Below are 18,944 nucleotides of genomic sequence, written 5' to 3'. Positions count from 1 at the left end.
CTCTATAAATTAATAACTTTAATTGAACCGATTTAAAATATGACACAGTTCAATAATATAATAAGATAATATTTTTTAAGAAAATTTTATGTAAATATATTGTCCTTTTAAGATAATAAATTATATATATACACACACATTTTATATAAGTACAAACCAACTATTGTATTGTTTGTTTTTTATTCACAATGAAATTGTCTCTATATTTTCTTAAGAGTTTAATTTATATTAATGACATTTAGTAAACTTAAAACTAAAGCCACATTTAAATTCTGTCAAACATTTTTATATTCATCAAATCATATAACAAAACAAATGAAAGTTGAATTTCAAACTTTTAATTAATGTATATACGTAAAATCAACTATTTTCTTATTTTATAAAAAAAAAATTAAACTAAAAACTCTGAAAAAGGAAACTTATTTTAAATTAATAACTCTATAAATTAATAAAATAACATAGCCCAATATTATTAATTTATAGAGTTTTTGCTCTAAATATTGTATATAGTAAACACTTTAAAAGTTTTTTTTTTGTGCACAAACACTTTAAAAGTTGATTTTATGATTTAATGAAAAATTTATTGCTATTTAGTTCAATTTTACAGTTCATGGTTAGAAGATTTTCTAAAGAAGTCTTAGATATTTGAAGTTTTGGAGAACATATAATAAACTTAGGTTTTAGGAGGTTTCCTAAGAAAAATCTCCTAACCCAAAATAAATTTATTTATCTAACCGCGAAGATTTGATTATAACCAAAATTCAACTAATAAATTTTTAAGCAAACCAGATTTTACTTCAAATTTATGGTGTGGAAGACTTTATATGAAATCTACTCAAGTAGAAATTTGAAGTATCGAACTTTTTTAACTAACTGAGAAAATTACTCGCGCACCATCTCTTTGAGTCAGTAACAGCAAATGTGACTGGGAGCGTCAATTATCGCATAAGAGGTATTTTTCAGTTTTTCAATAATATGTAGTATATCATAGTCACAAGATTCTTATAACTATTCTGTGAATTATAATTTTTAATGGTTATAAGGTCCAATTTAATGTACCCCTCTCCGAGTTTTTATTTTTGGGGTCAAAGTACCCTTCTCCGATTAATATGTAGTAAATCTACATAAGCCCATACCATTCGGCCATACTGTGTATTATTGCAGAACAACCCATTATAATTGCAAACCTCTACAAGAAGTAAGCATTTAGTAACATTCATTCAAGTTCGAAGATTGGTTCCCACGTGGAATAGTGATGGAAGCGAAATCACGTACGTAAAACTAAAGAAGTGACTTTCCCAACTGGTTTTCCCTCGCACAAAACTCAAAAGAAAATAGAAAGAGAGATCTGAACTTCCAGAGATTTTATAGGGTTTAATATCATTGGCTACAAGTAAAAAAAAACAATGGAATTAGGGATATGGACTGTTTGGTTGGTTAGAGCCGCTTGGATCGCTACTATTCTTCTTATGGTGATCGGTTCGATACCAATTTCCAAGCTGAGATTGTTTCATGAACTCATGTTGATTTTTGCGGGTAGAGGCAAGATTCTTCAGCCGTCTTCTTCTCAGGTTGTGTGTATTTCAGTTTCTGTTTTTGTTTTTACTAATTTCAAAATTGCATTTGTAATTCAATATTTCAGTTTCAGAGATATGTTCTAGTAACTGGATGTTTCTGGTGTTGTAAATCTCTGGACCCTTTGTCCCTTATTGCTTGTTTTGTTATGGAGACAGAAGTGGACAGTTCCTCAGAAATACTTTGCTCACTTCTACGTTGTCGGAGTGGTGTGGACAACTCTCTTGTTCGCCATGACTTGGATGTATGCCTTCAAAATGGCGCCATTAACCGGAGGTTCTCATGTTGAGCATTGGTTCAAAGTGTGGCGAGCAGTGTTTCTACTCCTTCTGATGGAAGTCCATGTTTTGAGACGCCTTATAGAGTCATTCTATGTATTCAACTATAGCCCTTGTGCTCGGATGACATTCTTGGTTATTTCACCGGATTGTTGTGAGTCTCTTAAGAAACTCATGAACATTTCAAGATTTATATATAGTTTAATTGCCTTTTACTTGGCTTTCTAGTTTCTATGCAGCAGCACCTTTATCACTCTGCATCAATATAGCTCCAGAGGTGGTAACATTCGCCGGAAATCAAGTGGCTGAGTTCATTGCTAAAGGAAAAAGCCATACCTCAGCCCCTGAGTTCGATTTATTTTCATCTTTAAGTCCTCTGATGAAGCTTGGATGGTGCCAAATGATTGGTGCCGTCATTTTTCTTTGGGGATGGATACATCAGCGCCGCTGTCACGCAATTCTCGTAAGTTATAACAAATTGTTTTGCTTACTATTTTTGACATTTTGTGTCTTTGTTCATGTGTGTGTTTAGATCCTGAAAGATGCAAAAATGTTAATGCAGGGATCGCTCCGGAAAAGTCCTAGCCAAGCGAAAGAGTACATAATACCACATGGAGATTGGTTTGAGATGGTCTCTAGTCCACATTACTTGGCAGAAATAGTAATAATACCATGCCTAGTTGACATCTTTTTTTTTAGTTGACATCTTTCTGTTCTTCTTTTCTTCTCTTTGCTAATGGTATGATGCTCTGATATAGGTTTTGTATGTGGGTTTGCTACTTGTGAGTGGAGGAACAGATGGTACTATCTGGTTACTCTTTGGTTTTGTGGTACGGTGCACTTTCTTGTTGTCTAGAAAACTGATGAAAGGCTTTGTTTAAATTCAGAGAAACTGAATATTGGTCCTTTCTTTGTAGGTCGGGAATCTGACAGTGGCGGCTGGAGAAACTCACCGGTGGTATCTCCGGAAGTTTGAGAATTATCCGGCTAACCGGAGTGCCATTTTCCCTTATGTTTACTAAATGGTTTAAGAGAGAGGAACACAACTTGACCAATGCTAATTGCTACGGTTCGCATCTTTATGTTTTTTTTTCTTTCTTATGTTTATGTTTGTGTGTCGTTTGTTTGTGAAATTTAAGAATTGTACTAGGTGACCGGTCCACACCCTGTGTTTCCTCTCGGCCCGCACCTCACGAGAGGGAACACAATAACGTCAGTATGAAGAGGCAGATATTGTGTGTATGTATAATTGCAACGTCACAAAATATTTTGTGTGTTTACGAAGATACTTTCATTCAAAAAATGGAATAAAAAGTGTATAGTTTAAGAAGTAACAGATTTTATATTATCATTAATTAGAATTGTATTGTATATGTGTCGTAATTCTTTATTTTAGGTAAATAATATTATTTTTCCATAAGTAATAAACAAACATTTATGTAGATATATTAAAAGAAAATATAATAAAAATCGAAATATTATCCATAAATAATATAAATTATGAAGTACATTTCTCGATAAAGAAAGCAAATTCAATTAGAAACCTACAAAAAATTATATCTACCAAGCTCTTATGCCTTCATGCAGATGAAGCAAACATCAATAAGTTAAACAATTCTTCCATATTTGGAACATATATATAACAATGACAAATTAAATGGTAGAGTATGTAAACACCTGTTTAATACCATCATGAGCTAGAACACCGCCGTATTTAAGAATCATAAGGGCCTCTACAGGTCTTTCTTCTTCGCCTTCACCATCCCACTTCAGCGGTTTCAGTTGAACCTTCCTGTATATCCCTGAGAAATTTCCTCCCTGCGCCATTCCAAAAGATTCTCTGCTGTGAGAAAATGACCTCATGAATTAAATAAAAAATGCATAATGCTAGCTTACTTATAAAATAGTATATTTAACAAAAAAATGATATAAGATAGTATTACTAAATGATACTATGTAATACTTTCTCCGGACTATATTAAAAAAAAAAGAGAAAGTACTAAAGAACTTCTTCAAGAACTTCTTCAAGAACTGCTTTAACTTGGCGAAGCTTCTCAGCATGTTCAAGGTCTCCTGGATCACTATCACTCTCACGACCTGGTCTACATATAAAAAAAAGGAAGACCATATTATCGTTACCAGTATTCAACACATGGAAAAAATAGACCAGACATGCTTTTTGGAGACAAGACACAAAGAGTTGAATTCATAGTTCTAAAGATGAGGAGCCTTTGCGTCTAAACACATTTTTCTTAGCACACAAGCAGGAACGTCGTAATACCTTAATAGTATGTGAGGAGAGATTTGTGAATAATACTTTAAAGAATGAAAAGAGAATGTTTGTATTTTAAGACTTTGGATGTCTCCTATATATACAGTCGATTTATTTATCATATTAATGACGCACAATATTTTACACAATAAATAATGAAATCTTTTAAAAAAAGATATTAAATGTGTATTGTCAAAAAATGATTTGCATATGATATGATTTTAACTTGCGCAAGTAATCTATATTAAAAAAGCAAGTTATTAAAAACAAACAACTTAATTAGAAACATTAAAATATTTTTTAAGCAATGTAATAAATATGATATCAACATGCACAAGTTTACCGTTTGAATAATAAGGAAAGTTTTTAATATTTGTCTAAATTCTAAATCTTGCCCAAAGGTAAACTAAATCGATAAAATTTAATGATTTCAACTTGCGCAGGTAATCCATATTGTGAATAAGTGATTTGCATATTTAATGATTTCAACTTGCACAAGTAATCCATATTAGAAAGGTAAGTTATTAAAAACATATTTTGTCAATAAGTTATTTGCATATTTAATGATTTCAACTTGCGCAAGTAATTCATATTAGAAAGGTAAGTTATCAAAAACAAACAACCTAATTAGCAGGGGTGGGCAATTTACCCGATATCCAAAGTGGCACCCAAACCCGATCCGAAAAACCCGAACTGAAATCCGAATCAAAGTAGCAAAATACCCGAACGGGTATTGAATAAGGAGAGATTGGATACCCGAACCCGAACGGATAATACCCGGACCCGAATGGATATCCGAGGATAACCGAACATATGTATAATTAACCTTATATTTCTAGTTTACATCTCTCATTTTATATAAAATATTTATATTGATACTACACATACGTTAAGTTCATATGATATACATACAATTACGAGAAAAAAAAATGATTTGCTACTCACTTAAAATGCATGTCAATTTTTTTATTTCAAAAATTAACAAAAAGTTACATCCAAAATTTTTTAAAATAATAACTAAATTAATGTCTTTTTAGTTTTAAAATGTTATGTCCAAATCTATTAACCATTCAATCTATTAAAAATAAAAAATTAGTTAACTGAAAGTTATATTTTTTAATATAAGAAACTTGAGAAATGAAAATTTTAATTTTTTTTTCAAAATCTAAATATCCGAACCCAATCCGAAATAACCGAATCCGAACTAAAAATACACGAACCCGACCCAAAGTACAGAAATACCCGAACGAGTTCTACATCTCTATACCGAAATACCCAAAAATCTGAAATACCCGACCCGAACCCGTACGGGTACCCAATGCTAAACTAAATCGATAATTATTATTCTCTAGCTATATATGGGCTTAACGAAATCGACAATAGTTTTGGGCTTGTCTACAGCGATTGATTAAAATAAATGAAAAATAAAATTCAAAAAAATCGACCAATAGAATTATAACAATTTTTCTGAGAAGCTTTATATTAATGTCATGTCAACAGAAATCACTAAAGTGACTTCTCTTTTAATGTATAGGGGGATTGTTATCTTCTCAGTTAATGAATGTAGTAAAGTTTGGATGTTTATTCTTTAGAAAACAGAGACTTCCATAAGTAAGTCTTTTTTGAAGTGAGAAGCTAATTATTCACTTTTTATTTACTTATTCTCTTTTTACGATTTGAGAATCATATATTGCTATTGTTCATGTATGTTGATAATTATTATCATTATTGGTACTTATAAAAATAAATTCAAGTAAAAAAGTATTTCTTAAAACTATTTGAACACTGTTTAGGCATAAAAGTATGTCGTTTTGAAGAACTAATTTTATCCCAAAGTAAGTATATACTTGATCTTCTTAATAAAACTAGTTGAAGGCTAACCAGCACAATATGGGATTACAATCTACTGTAAGAAATGTATAATAAATGCAATTACAACACCAAGGGGTTCATGTATATAATCAAGGTGATTTTCCTTGAATGTATATATGACTAACATGATTGATACTTGCATTTAGTATAATTATTCACTGTATATTTAATAACATGATCACCAGGAGGATTTAGGAATTATCAGTGACCATGACCGCTTGTGCCTTGTGTTTGCATCTATGGATGTTAAATGGAGAAAAATATGTCTATGAAATGAAATAAAATACCACAAAGCCAACCTATTAACTGCAAACTTGTACGATAAGTAAGTATTTAATTACATTCATTGACTTATTTAGGGGAGATCACACGTAATACAGAGAGATTGATTCCCACGTGGGTTGTGATCGAAGCGAAGTCACATGGTTAAAACTAAAGTGACTTCACAAATGGTTTTCCCTCGCAGACAAATTTGAATAAAATAGAAAGAGATCTTTACTTCCTTCCCCACCCACCGCAAGAAAGTATGGAACTAGGGATATGGATTGTTTGGTTGGTTAGAGCCCCTTGGATCGCTGTTATACTTCTTATGGTGATTGCTTCCATACCAAGTTCCAAGTTGAGATTGTTTCATGAACTCGTTTGGAGTTTCACTGGTAGAGGAAAGATTCTTCTTCCCTCGTCTTCTCAGGTTTTTCACTCTCGCCTTCCTCATTTGTCAATGTTACTTGAGTCTCACGTTTTAGTTTTCAAATCTATTTCCTTTGTATTTTGTTATGGATGTAGAAATGGACAGTTCCTCAGAAATACTTTGCTCACTTCTATGTCTTCGGAGTGGCGTGGACAACTCTCTTGCTAGCCATCACTTGGATGTATGCTTTTAAAATGGTGCCTTTATCGTCTGAGGAGTTCATGTTTTCAAGACACTTGACCGGAGGTTCTCATGTTGAGAGTCAGTTTAAAGTGTGGAGAGCAGTGTTCCTACTTCTTCTGATGGAAATACAAGTTCTGAGACGCCTTATAGAGTCATTCTATGTGTTCAAGTATAGCCCTTCTGCTCAGATGAACATTCTTACTTACCTCGGCGGATTATAGTAAGTTTCTCAAGAAACTCATGAACATTTTCAAGATCTATATAGTTCGATTGCCTTTTGGTTGGCTTTAATTTGGCTTTCTAGTTACTATGCAGCAGCGCCTTTATCACTCTGCGTCAATCTAGTGGCTGAGTTCATTTCTGAAGGGAAAGGCCATACTTCATCCCCTGAGTTTGATTTATTATCGTCTTTAAGCCCTCTTATGAAGCTTGGATGATGCCAGTTGGTTGGTGGAATCATTTTTCTATGGGGATGGTTACATCAGCGCCGCTGTCATGCAATTCTCGTAAATTTTTTTTAGACATTATTACGTCTCATTGTTTGTGTGTTTAGATCCTGAGAGATGCAAAAAAATTGTTAATGCAGGGATCGCTCCGGGAGAATCCTAGCCAAGCAAAAGAGTACATAATACCACATGGAGATTGGTTTGAGATTGTCTCTAGTCCACATTACTTGGCAGAAATCGTAATTAATGTTACCTTGCCTAGTAGACATCTCTATGCTATTATATCCTTCTGTTAGCTAAATGGTGTGATGCTTTGTAATGTAGGTTTTATACGTGGGTTTGGTGATTGCTAGTGGAGGAACAGATATAACTGTCTGGTTACTCTTTGGTTCCGTGGTACGAACACTTTCTTGTCTTGTTTTTGTTTTTGAAAGTTGTTTGGATTCAGAGAAATTTTTGTCCTTTCTTTGTAGGTTGGTAATCTATCATTATCGGCTGGAGAAACTCACAGGTGGTATCTCCGGAAGTTTGAGCATTACCCGGCTAACAGATATGCCATTTTCCCTTATGTTTACTAAATTGTTAAGAGAGAGAGAACACAATTTGACCAATGATAACAGCTATGCTTCTCATCTTTATGTTTAGGTGTCATTATAGTACAATTGGCATTAATTACAGCTTGAAAATAATGTTTTACCTGATTTAACTAGAAATGATTTCAGTGACATTATTAGTTTTCTTCACAAACTTGAAGGTTTTCAAAGGCTTTTTCAACAATAGAGGCTGTTGAAACAGATTTACCTTGGTTTTTTGTTTGGATTAGATTTTATCACAAAAAATAGGAGAAGCAAGAGGGTTATTATCAAGGATGGTACTTTGTAATCACGAGAAAGAAATTTGATTATATCATTTGGTTGTGTACATAGGTCATCTTCAAAAACTTATTTACAAGACATTGGTTAAACCACTTCTGTTAATTCATGGTTTGTTCGTTTAAAAAGCTTATCTTCAGCTTCATATCAAAATTGGAAGACACAAAAGATGAGTATCATAATAACACTCAAATATGGTTTCAGAAGCAAACTTCTTTACAAACAAAATATCAAGACAAAATACAAGAATACAGAAAATGTCAACTTCTCTTTTATTACCGACCCAGACAAATAAAAACATCCTAAACTCAAGCACCCACCAAAAGGAAGCAGAATATATGGCAGCCCCAAACAAGGTTCCACAAAAAAAAAAAAAAGTCATCATCTGACACTTGTTTTGTTTCTCATTCTGCTCTGGACTGACCAGCTCGAGAGGATAAGATGATGCCTACAATGAGACCATAGAGAGCAAGCGCCTCCGCAAAGATGAGGATAAGAATCATCCCGACGAAAAGCTTAGGCTGCTGAGCATTTGCCCTGACAAGATTTTCCCAAAACCAAACAAGTCAAGTTCCATCCACTCGGTAACTATTTATACAGTTGCAAAAGAAGAACAAACAAACCTGACTCCAGCATCTCCCACGATTCCAATGGCCATACCAGCTGAGAGACCAGCAAGACCACAAGCAAGACCAGAGGAAAGGTGTGCGTATCCATCAAAGAGGTAGTAAGACTTAGCCTTTGGGTTGATACCGGTACTGATGATAACAGCGATGATGAGTCCATAGATACCCAACACACCAGCCATAACCACGGGGACAATCGACTTCATCACCAACTCAGGTCTCATCACTCCCATGGAAGCCACACCAACACCACTCTTTGCAGTTCCGTAAGCAGCTCCCATACCTAAACCCAAACAAGTAACATTTACGATCCTTGTATGCAGAAAATAGGTTCCAACTTCCATGCAAAACAAAGAGCGTTTCGAGAACTCATATCATCTAAAGTTTAAAACTTTCACATTACACACATCATGGTGACTATGCACCATATCCAATAACATTAAGGCGGTAGATATGATCCTTATTAACATTAATAGTTGTTGTTTGTTTCGTAGACGCCAACGCAGTTTTAATCGCAGACGCAGATTTTTTTTGAAGATCGACGCGAGGACACAGCGTTTAGACGCAGATGCAGTACCAGCGTCAATAAAACGAACAAGAGTTTATTAAAAAAATTGACATCGAAGCAGCCGCAGGTACCTGCTGCGTCAACCAAACGAACAGCACTATACACACACAAAATCGTTCAATCAAGTAGGCAAACGATATGATAAAAAGTCTTCAAGATCATGTTAATCGACAGAAACACGAATCTGATACGGTTTTCAATAGAGAAGAAGCAGTGCTTACAGGAGAAGACGAGGGCGGCGGCAGCGCCGAGGAAGCCAAAGAAAGGAGCAGTCTCATCTCCGCTGAACGTAGACATCTTCTCGGGTCTACAACTGGGGAGAGAGAGATTTGGATTCAGCAGATATTTTCTTTTTTGGATTTTCAGATGAGTGGAAGAGGAAGACCGTGTTTGTATATTAGAGTTGGAATCACGTTTCATATTTGGGCCGCATAAAAGCCCATTTATGCTTCTTCTTTTTCTCGATAAGCCCATTTTTTATGTTACCATACAACAAATCATTGGAATCAAATAAATAAATAAACTTCACCAGTTGCTCAAAAAAAAAAAAAAACTTCACCAGTCGTAATAAGTAAACATACACTCGAATTAATAAATGAACTTCTCAAAAAGCCTTTAACACACTGGAATTTAAATGAAGTGTATTTTTGATCAAAAAAAAATGAAGTGTATTCAAATTTGATGAAACATTATTTAAATATTTGAGTATAAAATAAACTGTAAAAAGAAACAAAAACCCAAAGAGAGCATCAAGAAAAGATGATCGAGTATAAAATCACATAAGACGCAGTATAAAAAGCTAACTTCCACCTCCTCTCCTCCTTCGGTGAACAAAGCGTCTCCAATCCAAAACCGCAAGAACGTACGATCGAGAGACAAATGGCGAACAGAAACTTCATTCCGCCGCCGACGCTCATGGAAGCTTTCGTTGATGAACTCGACGGGGAGCCCGCTGATGATCACCGTGGTTTGCTCGGCGGGAGGATGGTGATTCTTAGCGGCTATTCTGTTGGAATCAAGTACGGAGATTACAGCGATGATGAATGCGACGAAGCGGATGAGGATGAGGTGGCAAGCGTGAGCAAGGGAGACAGGATTAGGAAAGTTGAGAAGAGAGCGTTCGCTAAACGTGGTAGCATCCACTGCAAGCATGGCCTCCGCTTCTGATTCAGGTGCATACTGAATCGATGATGATGTTTTCGATTTATCTTGAACATCGTGTTAGGTCATTTCTGGGATGATCGATCATCTTTGTAAACAATGGTTATTGGATTGCTTTAAGAATGGAATTGGATATGTTTACTATTGATCTTTGATGCTTTTATTTGGTTAAGTCTAATTTTGTGTGAATTGAAATCATCGTTTAGATGATCTCTTACTTAGCAGAAAGAATCAATCAAGAACAATTAGCTTTTAGCATTTGATTGAATCAAGATTTGAGGACCGTTTTGGGAAAATGATTTTTGAAGAATGTCATACGGGTTTGTGTGGTACGTACGTTATTCATAAAACTGTTTGCATGAAGAGTTATACTAACTTGGCACATTTTATGTACTCAAAATCAAATGTTTTAGTAACGAATCATTCCTTCCTATAGTGTTTTGTATTATTAGAAAGGTACTACATGATAATAGACTAATAACTACTGCATGCATACTCACGCTGCACGCATATGAGCATTATTATGACTATAAGAGTTAAAAATGAATGTTCAAAAAAAAAAAAAAGAGTTAAAAATGGATAATAGGCTCAACTTTTAAAATTGTGGCGCCAAAATCAAGTGGAGTCCCTCCTAAACCAAGAAACAGAAGGCTTTAGCAATTGATAGAGCAGCCAATTAAATAAGTAAATTAAGAAAAATTCGATCATCAAAACTTTAAGATTAAAGAAACAACAATAATTTCGCGTGATCACCAAATAGAATAAAGATGAGTTAATCCAAAAGTTATCTAAAGAATGTTGTTGCCTATGAATGGTAACCAAATGATAATAAATAAAGAAACCAATCCTTGCTCCAATGAACTTTGATTCAAAGTTTGTAATAGGCCCAAGTTAGAAGCCCATTAAGAAAGCCCATAGTAATAATGGCGCCAAAATCAAGTGAAGTCCCCGCCTAAAACCATCTCTCGTCACTAAAAAGCGCCGAAACCTCATTTAACGCTCCTCCGTCTCTCTCTCACTCAAGTCTCAAATCAGCCATGGCTTCCGACTCTCCTCCCGCCAACACCAACGACGGTACTCTCTCTCTCTCTCTCTCTAACTCTCATCTCTCTACCTGAAACCGTTGATTGATTTTTGTTTACTCTCACTACACCCGCAGGTCCTTCTTCTCCCGGCGAAAACGCTTCAAGCCCAATCGGCAACACCTACTCCTCCCCCTCCTCCCTCCGCACTCGCCGTCGAGCAAGATCCTCCACCCCTTCTCAATTCGCCACTCCTCCGCCGCCTTCCCGCCTCGGAGTCCCAAACTCCACTCCCCCCGCATCTCGCCCCTCCGCCGCCAGATCCAACCGTCCAGCGACTCCATCCCACACCGACGAACCGCCTCCCTCTTCCGACGACGGCGGAGAAGACGGCGCCGACGACGCCACGCCGACGTTCGTCTGGGGGACCAACATCAGCGTCCAGGATGTCAAATCCGCGATTGAGATGTTCGTTAAGCATTTCAGGGAAGCGAAAGAGAGCAGCGACGATTTGTTTAGGGAAGGGAAGTATATGGCGTCGATACGTAAGGTGATTGAGATTGAAGGAGAGTGGATTGATGTTGATGCCTATGACGTGTTTGATTATGATCCTGATTTGTATAACAAGATGGTGAGATATCCCTTGGAAGTTCTCGCTATCTTTGATATCGTGCTGATGGATATTGTTTCCTCTATCGATCGTTTGTTCGAGAAACATGTTCAAGTGAGGATTTTTAACCTCAGGAGTTCTACTTCCATGAGGAATCTCAATCCATCTGGTTAGTTTTGTTTTCATGGTTTATTAGCTCTCTCTATAGTGACTACCTTAGCTTATGTTTGATTTGAATGTGTGTTTTGATTTGGTTAGATATTGAGAAGATGATCTCTTTGAAGGGGATGATTATTCGGAGTAGCTCAATCATTCCTGAGATCAGGGAAGCTGTGTTTAGATGCCTCGTTTGTGGTTACTTCTCTGACCCTATCATCGTTGATAGAGGTAAGGATTTACCCATCTCTTTGTAATGTGTGCATAGTTTCTTTCTCATAATGGTTGTTTTATTGTTAGGGAAAATAAGTGAGCCTCCTACTTGCTTGAAACAAGAGTGCCTTGCTAAGAACTCAATGACACTAGTGCACAATCGATGCAGGTAATTTCTAGCTAGAGATGGGTTTTGTCTGATTCTGTTTAATCCTGTAGCTGATGCCCTTTCATTCGTGAATCAGGTTTGCGGATAAGCAGATTGTGAGGCTCCAGGAAACGCCTGATGAGATTCCTGAAGGAGGAACACCTCACACTGTTAGCTTGTTGCTGCATGATAAGCTAGTTGATAATGGAAAGCCTGGTGATAGAATTGAGGTAAAATCAGTAATGATATAAGGTTAATAATTGCGTTGCTATGGTTATTGTTTGACAGTCAAAGCTTGTTTTCTGGATAGGTCACTGGAATTTACAGAGCAATGACTGTCCGAGTAGGGCCTGCTCACAGGACTGTGAAGTCTGTGTTTAAGGCATGTCATCTTTATCTTTTCTTTTGTTTGTAATTCCTCATTATTCCTTTTACGTTCTGACATTGTTATTTATGTTCTCTTGGAGTACAGACCTACATCGACTGCCTTCATATAAAGAAAGCAAGTAAGACAAGAATGGCTGCAGAGGATCCTATGGATGTTGACAATAGTCTTCGTAGAGTCGATGAAGATGTCGAGTTAGATGAGGAGAAGGTTCTTCATCTTTTTAACTAAATATATCTATAGTTTTGTAACTGTCCTTTGTCCCTGCATTCCAATCTTTTTTGTGTGTTAATTTTCAGCTAAAGAAATTTGAAGAGCTCTCTAAACAACCAGACATATATGAGAAGCTTGCTAGATCACTAGCGCCAAACATCTGGGAGTTGGATGATGTAAAGAAGGGTCTTTTGTGCCAGGTAGTATACCGCTTTCGATACTTGTTGATAGGTTCATTATAAACAACATTAGCTCTTTTTACTGAGACAAACTTCAAAATGTGAAGCTTTTTGGAGGGAATGCTTTGAACTTGGCATCTGGTGCTAATTTTCGTGGTGACATCAACATCTTGCTTGTTGGTGACCCTGGTACCAGCAAGTCTCAGCTGCTTCAGTACATTCACAAGCTTTCACCACGTGGGATATACACAAGTGGGCGTGGGAGCTCAGCTGTTGGGTTGACAGCTTATGTAGCTAAAGATCCTGAGACAGGAGAAACTGTATGTTCATTTTGTTTTCATTTATTCTGTGATCAATTGTATTTTCAGTATCTTCTCAAGCCTGACCTGTTGACGTGAATGCTACATCATTTAGGTTTTGGAGAGTGGAGCTCTTGTACTCAGTGACCGAGGTATCTGCTGTATTGATGAATTTGACAAAATGTCTGACAGTGCGAGGAGCATGCTGCATGAGGTGTGTTACTCTCTTCTTCTTAGCATTGCTCAAGTTATCGCTTGCAGTTTCCAGGCTGATGAACATTGTTGCTCTGCTCAGGTTATGGAACAGCAGACTGTTTCAATAGCAAAGGCTGGTATCATTGCATCTCTAAATGCTAGGACCTCTGTGTTGGCTTGCGCAAATCCTAGTGGCTCACGCTATAATCCGCGGCTTTCTGTTATTGAGAATATTCACCTTCCTCCGACCTTGCTTTCTAGGTACGTTTCAACGAAAATGACGTTTTTGTTTTGTTTTAGGATTGTTCAAAAGAGGTCTATTTCGTCTTACTAATTTTATCTCAATTTGCTTCTCAGATTCGATTTAATCTACTTGATTCTTGACAAGCCTGATGAGCAGACTGACCGAAGGCTTGCAAAGCATATTGTGGCACTACACTTTGAGAACGCAGAGGTCTTATATCTTTCCACAGTATATGCTTACAAATGATTGTGTTTTGCCCCATATCTTACTTGAGTTGGTATCCTTTTTATCTCAATTTGCAGAGTGCACAAGAGGAGGCTTTGGACATCACTACACTGACAAGCTATGTTAGCTATGCTCGCAAGAACATTCATCCTAAACTATCAGATGAAGCCGCAGAGGAGTTGACCCGGGGTTATGTTGAGCTTAGAAGAGCAGGGAAATTTGCCGGTAGTAGCAAAAAGGTGTGTCTTGCAACTTGATTGTTTTTTTTGGTGCTGTCATAACAAGGTCAGTCTCGTGCCTTAACTCTTTGAGTCTGACACAGGTCATAACAGCGACTCCTAGGCAAATTGAAAGCCTGATCAGACTTAGTGAGGCATTGGCTCGTATGCGCTTCTCTGAATGGGTTAGTGAAGACTCCTCATATACTAACCTGAATCTTTGATGCAGTTTCATTTTGTCATTTCAAATCAACTAATATTGGTTCTTGATAAAGGTTGAAAAAGATGACGTGGAGGAGGCATTTCGACTTCTCAGAGTTGCAATGCAGCAATCAGCAACCGATCACGCCACTGGTAAGTTGCTTCACTAATATCATAAGGATAATATAAAACACTAGGATTCAATACCTATTTCTAATAATAAACGCTGTTTTTATATTGGTGAAGGGACTATTGACATGGACCTGATAAACACTGGAGTCTCAGCAAGTGAACGAATGAGACGGGACATCCTTGTGTCGTCAATTCGAGACATAACTCTTGAGAAAATGCAAATTGGAGGATCAGCAATGCGCTTATCAGAGGTATACTCCTTTTATCATCCCAAACTTGTCATAACGAACAATGCAAGCAAATAATGTTAGAGAAACCGTTCTTCTGAGATTTACCAATTACAATGGGAAATGTTGTGCAGCTACTGGAAGAACTGAAGAAGCATGGAGGCAACATAAACACCGAGATTCACCTTCATGATGTGAGTCTTTTAAAAACTTTTCTTGCATATCAAAAGTTTTGATCAGCTCATAACAGGACAGAGAAACTAACAAAAGTCTCTGTTGTTGTGACCTTTTTTAATCAGGTAAGAAAGGCGGTTGGAACCCTAGCTAGTGAAGGGTTTCTGGTTACTGAAGGTGACAGAATCAAGAGAATATGATCACAGATTCTTTCAGTTGATGAGAAAAGCTTTAATATTTGCTGTGGTTAGAGTTTGATGAATTGAGTAAACTTAAACTTAGCAAGTGATTGACGGATCCATGTGGCTCGGCCCATTTTCTTACTAGTTGTTAATCTGTAACGAGTTTCAACTTTAAAGATGATCTATATTCAATGTTTCATTTGGTCTCAGTTTGGTGTACTTTTTATCTATTATTTACATGAAAAACATACATGTCTATTAAAGGTTAGATAGTAGGTAGAAGTTAGTAATATAAAAGATGCAAGTATAATAACATTTTTCTGAAGTAGTATATTTCAAGTTAAAAGTTTCTAAGTTCTTTTAGGATTCCGCGATGTTCGACTCTACAACCAGGCCTTGTTGGCAAAAATAGCATGGCGACTCATCACTAAGCCTGATTGTCTCCTCTCCCGTATCCTCCAAGGCAAGTATTGCCATAAGACTTCATTTTTGAAGGTTACATCGGCACCTTCTTCCTCACATGGCTGGAAGGGGATCCTGTGGGGAAGAGATCTTCTCCTACGACATCTAGGGAAGGTTATAGGCAATGGGGAGAATACAAGAGTCTGGGCTGATAATTGGATTGGTACTTCTACAGATTTAAGACCACATGGACCTGTGTTACCTCAAGACCAAGACCTCTTTGTTGCTGATCTACTGTCCCGAGAAACAAAGGAGTGGAATCGAGCTTTAGTAGAGAAACTCCTCCCAGATTTATCTGATCACATACTGCAGCTACGCCCCAGCCTCACAAGCGCCCCTGACTCCACCATCTAGACACAAACAAAGAACGGGATTTATTCAGCAAGGTCGGGCTATCATACTACGCAAGTCTCTAGAATCCAATCGACAACCACACTCTTGGATAGAGAATCATGGAATTGGCAAAAGAATATTTGGTCTCCCAACCTTCTTCCAAAACTTAAACATGTTCTCTGGAAATGTACAAGAAATTGTTTACCTACAGGAGATAATCTCATTCGCAGAGGAATCAATAGGAACACCACCTGTCTGAGGTGTGGAGAACAAGAAACCCTCAACCACTTGTTCTTTCTCTGCCCTTTTGCCACCAAAGTCTGGGAAACCGCGCCTTGGACATCCACTTTCGACTCATCGCAGAGTATTTCGTTCAGAGAGGAACTCCAGACCTCCTTGCACCGAGTCACGTTACCACCAGTGGGTACCATTTCCAACATCTTTCCATGGATTGCCTGGGGCCTCTGGTTGAGTAGGAACCAGTTGATATTTGAATCCAAAACCCTATCTCATCAACAGATTGTCAACAAAGCTATCGTATCTTGCAAGGAATGGGAAAGCGCTCAAGGGACTGTACCTAAGCCTATTAATACGAAAGCTACCCCTCATAGGAGCCCTGATCTGACAGCAGATACTGTTATCTGTCATACAGACGCAGCGTGGAACAAAGAACATAAAGTTGCGGGTCTCGCGTGGATCTGCTCCACTCCTGACTCAATCGAGATTTCCCGCGGCTCCTCCCTTCAAAGCGCGGTGGCTTCTCCCCTCATGGCGGAGGCGCTGGCGGTACGAGAAGCTCTACGACACGTTTCGTTGCAATCCTACAAACGCATCTGGCTACGCTCAGATTCCCAAGGGCTTATTACAGCCATCAACTCGAATCTCCCATCGATAGAACTCTACGGTATTTTATCGGATGTCGATTCGATTGTTTCTTCTGATTTCAATTCTGTTTCTTTCTCGTTTATGTCAAGAAACCAAAATGGGCTTGCAGACTCTTTGGCAAAGGCCTGCCTATGTATGAACCCTTCTGGATTGGGCCTCTAAAGCCCTCTCCATTTTATTAAGTGAATCTATTTCTGTTGTTCAAAAAAAAAAAAAAAGTTTCTAAGTTCTTTTAAAAATGAAAAGAATAAAAAATTAATTGCTTTTATGCTTCTTAATTAATATATAAAAAATTGTTCTCTGATTTCTTTTTGGTTTTCACTTCTATTCTATTTCTCTAAAAGCTAGTATTGGCATATAGAACATGCTAGTCTTTTTTTTGGGTCAAATAGAACATGCTAGTCTATTAGCATTTTTGTGTAGTAGTAATTTCCAAGTTAAATGTTGTCCAACTAAACTCATTCAGTGAGCAAACAAAAAGCTTCCAAGCACTTTTTAAAGGATTTTTAAAAAATTGCTTTTATGCTTCTTTATATATATATATATATATGAAACTGTTCTCTGATTTCTCTTTGGTATTCATTTCTATTCCTCTAAAATAGTATTGAATTATTAAGTTTGCTATATTTTTCACATGATTTGATACCTTTTACAAAGCTTGGTTGAAATTACAACCTTTTGGCATGAAAAGGTGGAACGGAGAAAATAAGAAAAAGACTAAAAATTGGGTCCACAGATCGAATATTATTGAATTTGGGTAGATATGGTCTAAAATGAGAAAGTGATCGAATATTATTGACTTCAAAAGTAAACGATACGATTGGTCTCAGCTTTCTTCGGCTCTTATGGTAAGGAGGTGGAACTCGTTGCTCCTTACCTCTCTTAGTGCTGCTACATCTCTCTCAACTAATTCTTTTTTGAAGTGTATATTGAAATCAGTAAACAGTTTATTGTTGACAGTTTAAATTAAACAACAAAAAACAGTGGAATATGCTTCGTAAACATCTTCCTTGTAGATGAATTAAAGACACATTGTCTAATATTAACTGATATATTTTTATTTATTACAACTTCAGAATGTATACTTTAATCTGTTTCTGTTATAAATAATGATTTCATCATTCAAGAAAAACAAATCTAATTCTTTCTGTTATCCAAATTTGTGATACATTGTTTCATAGACTCCACAATGTTTATTAACCAAACTTGTAATTTTGCATGAAGATAAATAGGTCTTAATGTTAAAAAAAAAAAAAAGATCAATAGGTCTTAGCTTGCCGGATTATGAAACCACATATTCATGATAAGGGAGAGGTGAGTTTTCAGTTTGGAAGGAATTGCATTTGTGTGTCTGACTCTCTCTCTCACAATTTCCAAGCTTTCTTTAAATTAATTTAGTTTACACATTTTTGTATGAAATTAATTTATAGATGTCTCTTTATTTTTGTTGTTAGCCGGTTTGGTTCAATGATGTAAGAATTCTTTTGATAGAATTACAACCATTAAAAAAAAACTCCACAGTGGCTAGTTCAAAGTTTCATAATAATTACAAGATTCATGATACAGTAGAACCTCTATAAATTAATAATATTGGAACTTTAAAATTTTATTAATTTATAGATATATTAATTTAAAAAGGTTTTTTTTATTTAGATTTTGTTATTTTAAGATATATTTATTCTAAAATAAAAAAAATA

General features: G+C 36.4%; 3 protein-coding genes and 2 pseudogenes across 3 annotated transcripts; 4 read left to right on the top strand and 1 right to left on the bottom strand.

The window, feature by feature from the left end:
* Window positions 1–1,387: 1,387 nt before the first annotated feature.
* Window positions 1,388–3,131, top strand: LOC103860466 (annotated as a pseudogene).
* A 2,247-nt stretch (window positions 3,132–5,378) lies between these two features.
* LOC103860465 lies at window positions 5,379–8,471 on the top strand (annotated as a pseudogene).
* LOC103860464 (V-type proton ATPase subunit c1) lies at window positions 8,348–9,821 on the bottom strand. Its single transcript, XM_009138064.2, has 3 exons — window positions 9,605–9,821; window positions 8,813–9,098; window positions 8,348–8,726 (listed from the first exon to the last, which is right to left on the bottom strand). Exons 1-3 carry the CDS (start codon window positions 9,801–9,803, stop codon window positions 8,594–8,596), a joined length of 618 nt encoding a protein of 205 aa, XP_009136312.2. The 5' UTR covers window positions 9,804–9,821; the 3' UTR covers window positions 8,348–8,593.
* Window positions 9,822–11,497: 1,676 nt separating this feature from the next.
* LOC103860462 (DNA replication licensing factor MCM4) lies at window positions 11,498–15,776 on the top strand. Its single transcript, XM_009138061.3, has 18 exons — window positions 11,498–11,618; window positions 11,704–12,345; window positions 12,435–12,563; window positions 12,633–12,714; window positions 12,791–12,923; window positions 13,004–13,075; window positions 13,166–13,288; window positions 13,378–13,491; window positions 13,578–13,790; window positions 13,885–13,983; window positions 14,065–14,225; window positions 14,322–14,418; window positions 14,511–14,672; window positions 14,756–14,836; window positions 14,927–15,005; window positions 15,099–15,235; window positions 15,346–15,405; window positions 15,511–15,776. Exons 1-18 carry the CDS (start codon window positions 11,582–11,584, stop codon window positions 15,583–15,585), a joined length of 2,496 nt encoding a protein of 831 aa, XP_009136309.1. The 5' UTR covers window positions 11,498–11,581; the 3' UTR covers window positions 15,586–15,776.
* A 42-nt stretch (window positions 15,777–15,818) lies between these two features.
* On the top strand, window positions 15,819–17,409 carry LOC117132621. The gene is made up of 3 exons (XM_033287375.1): window positions 15,819–15,831; window positions 15,932–16,192; window positions 16,574–17,409. The coding sequence occupies exons 1-3, from the start codon at window positions 15,819–15,821 to the stop codon at window positions 17,407–17,409; spliced, it is 1,110 nt and encodes a 369-aa protein (XP_033143266.1).
* The last annotated feature ends 1,535 nt before the right edge of the window (window positions 17,410–18,944 follow it).

This window comes from Brassica rapa, chromosome A03 (assembly GCF_000309985.2).
Source record: "Brassica rapa cultivar Chiifu-401-42 chromosome A03, CAAS_Brap_v3.01, whole genome shotgun sequence".
Lineage (NCBI taxonomy): Eukaryota > Viridiplantae > Streptophyta > Magnoliopsida > Brassicales > Brassicaceae > Brassica > Brassica rapa.
The sequence above is the reverse complement of the archived record's forward strand: the minus strand, read 5'-3'. Positions and strand labels throughout refer to the sequence as shown.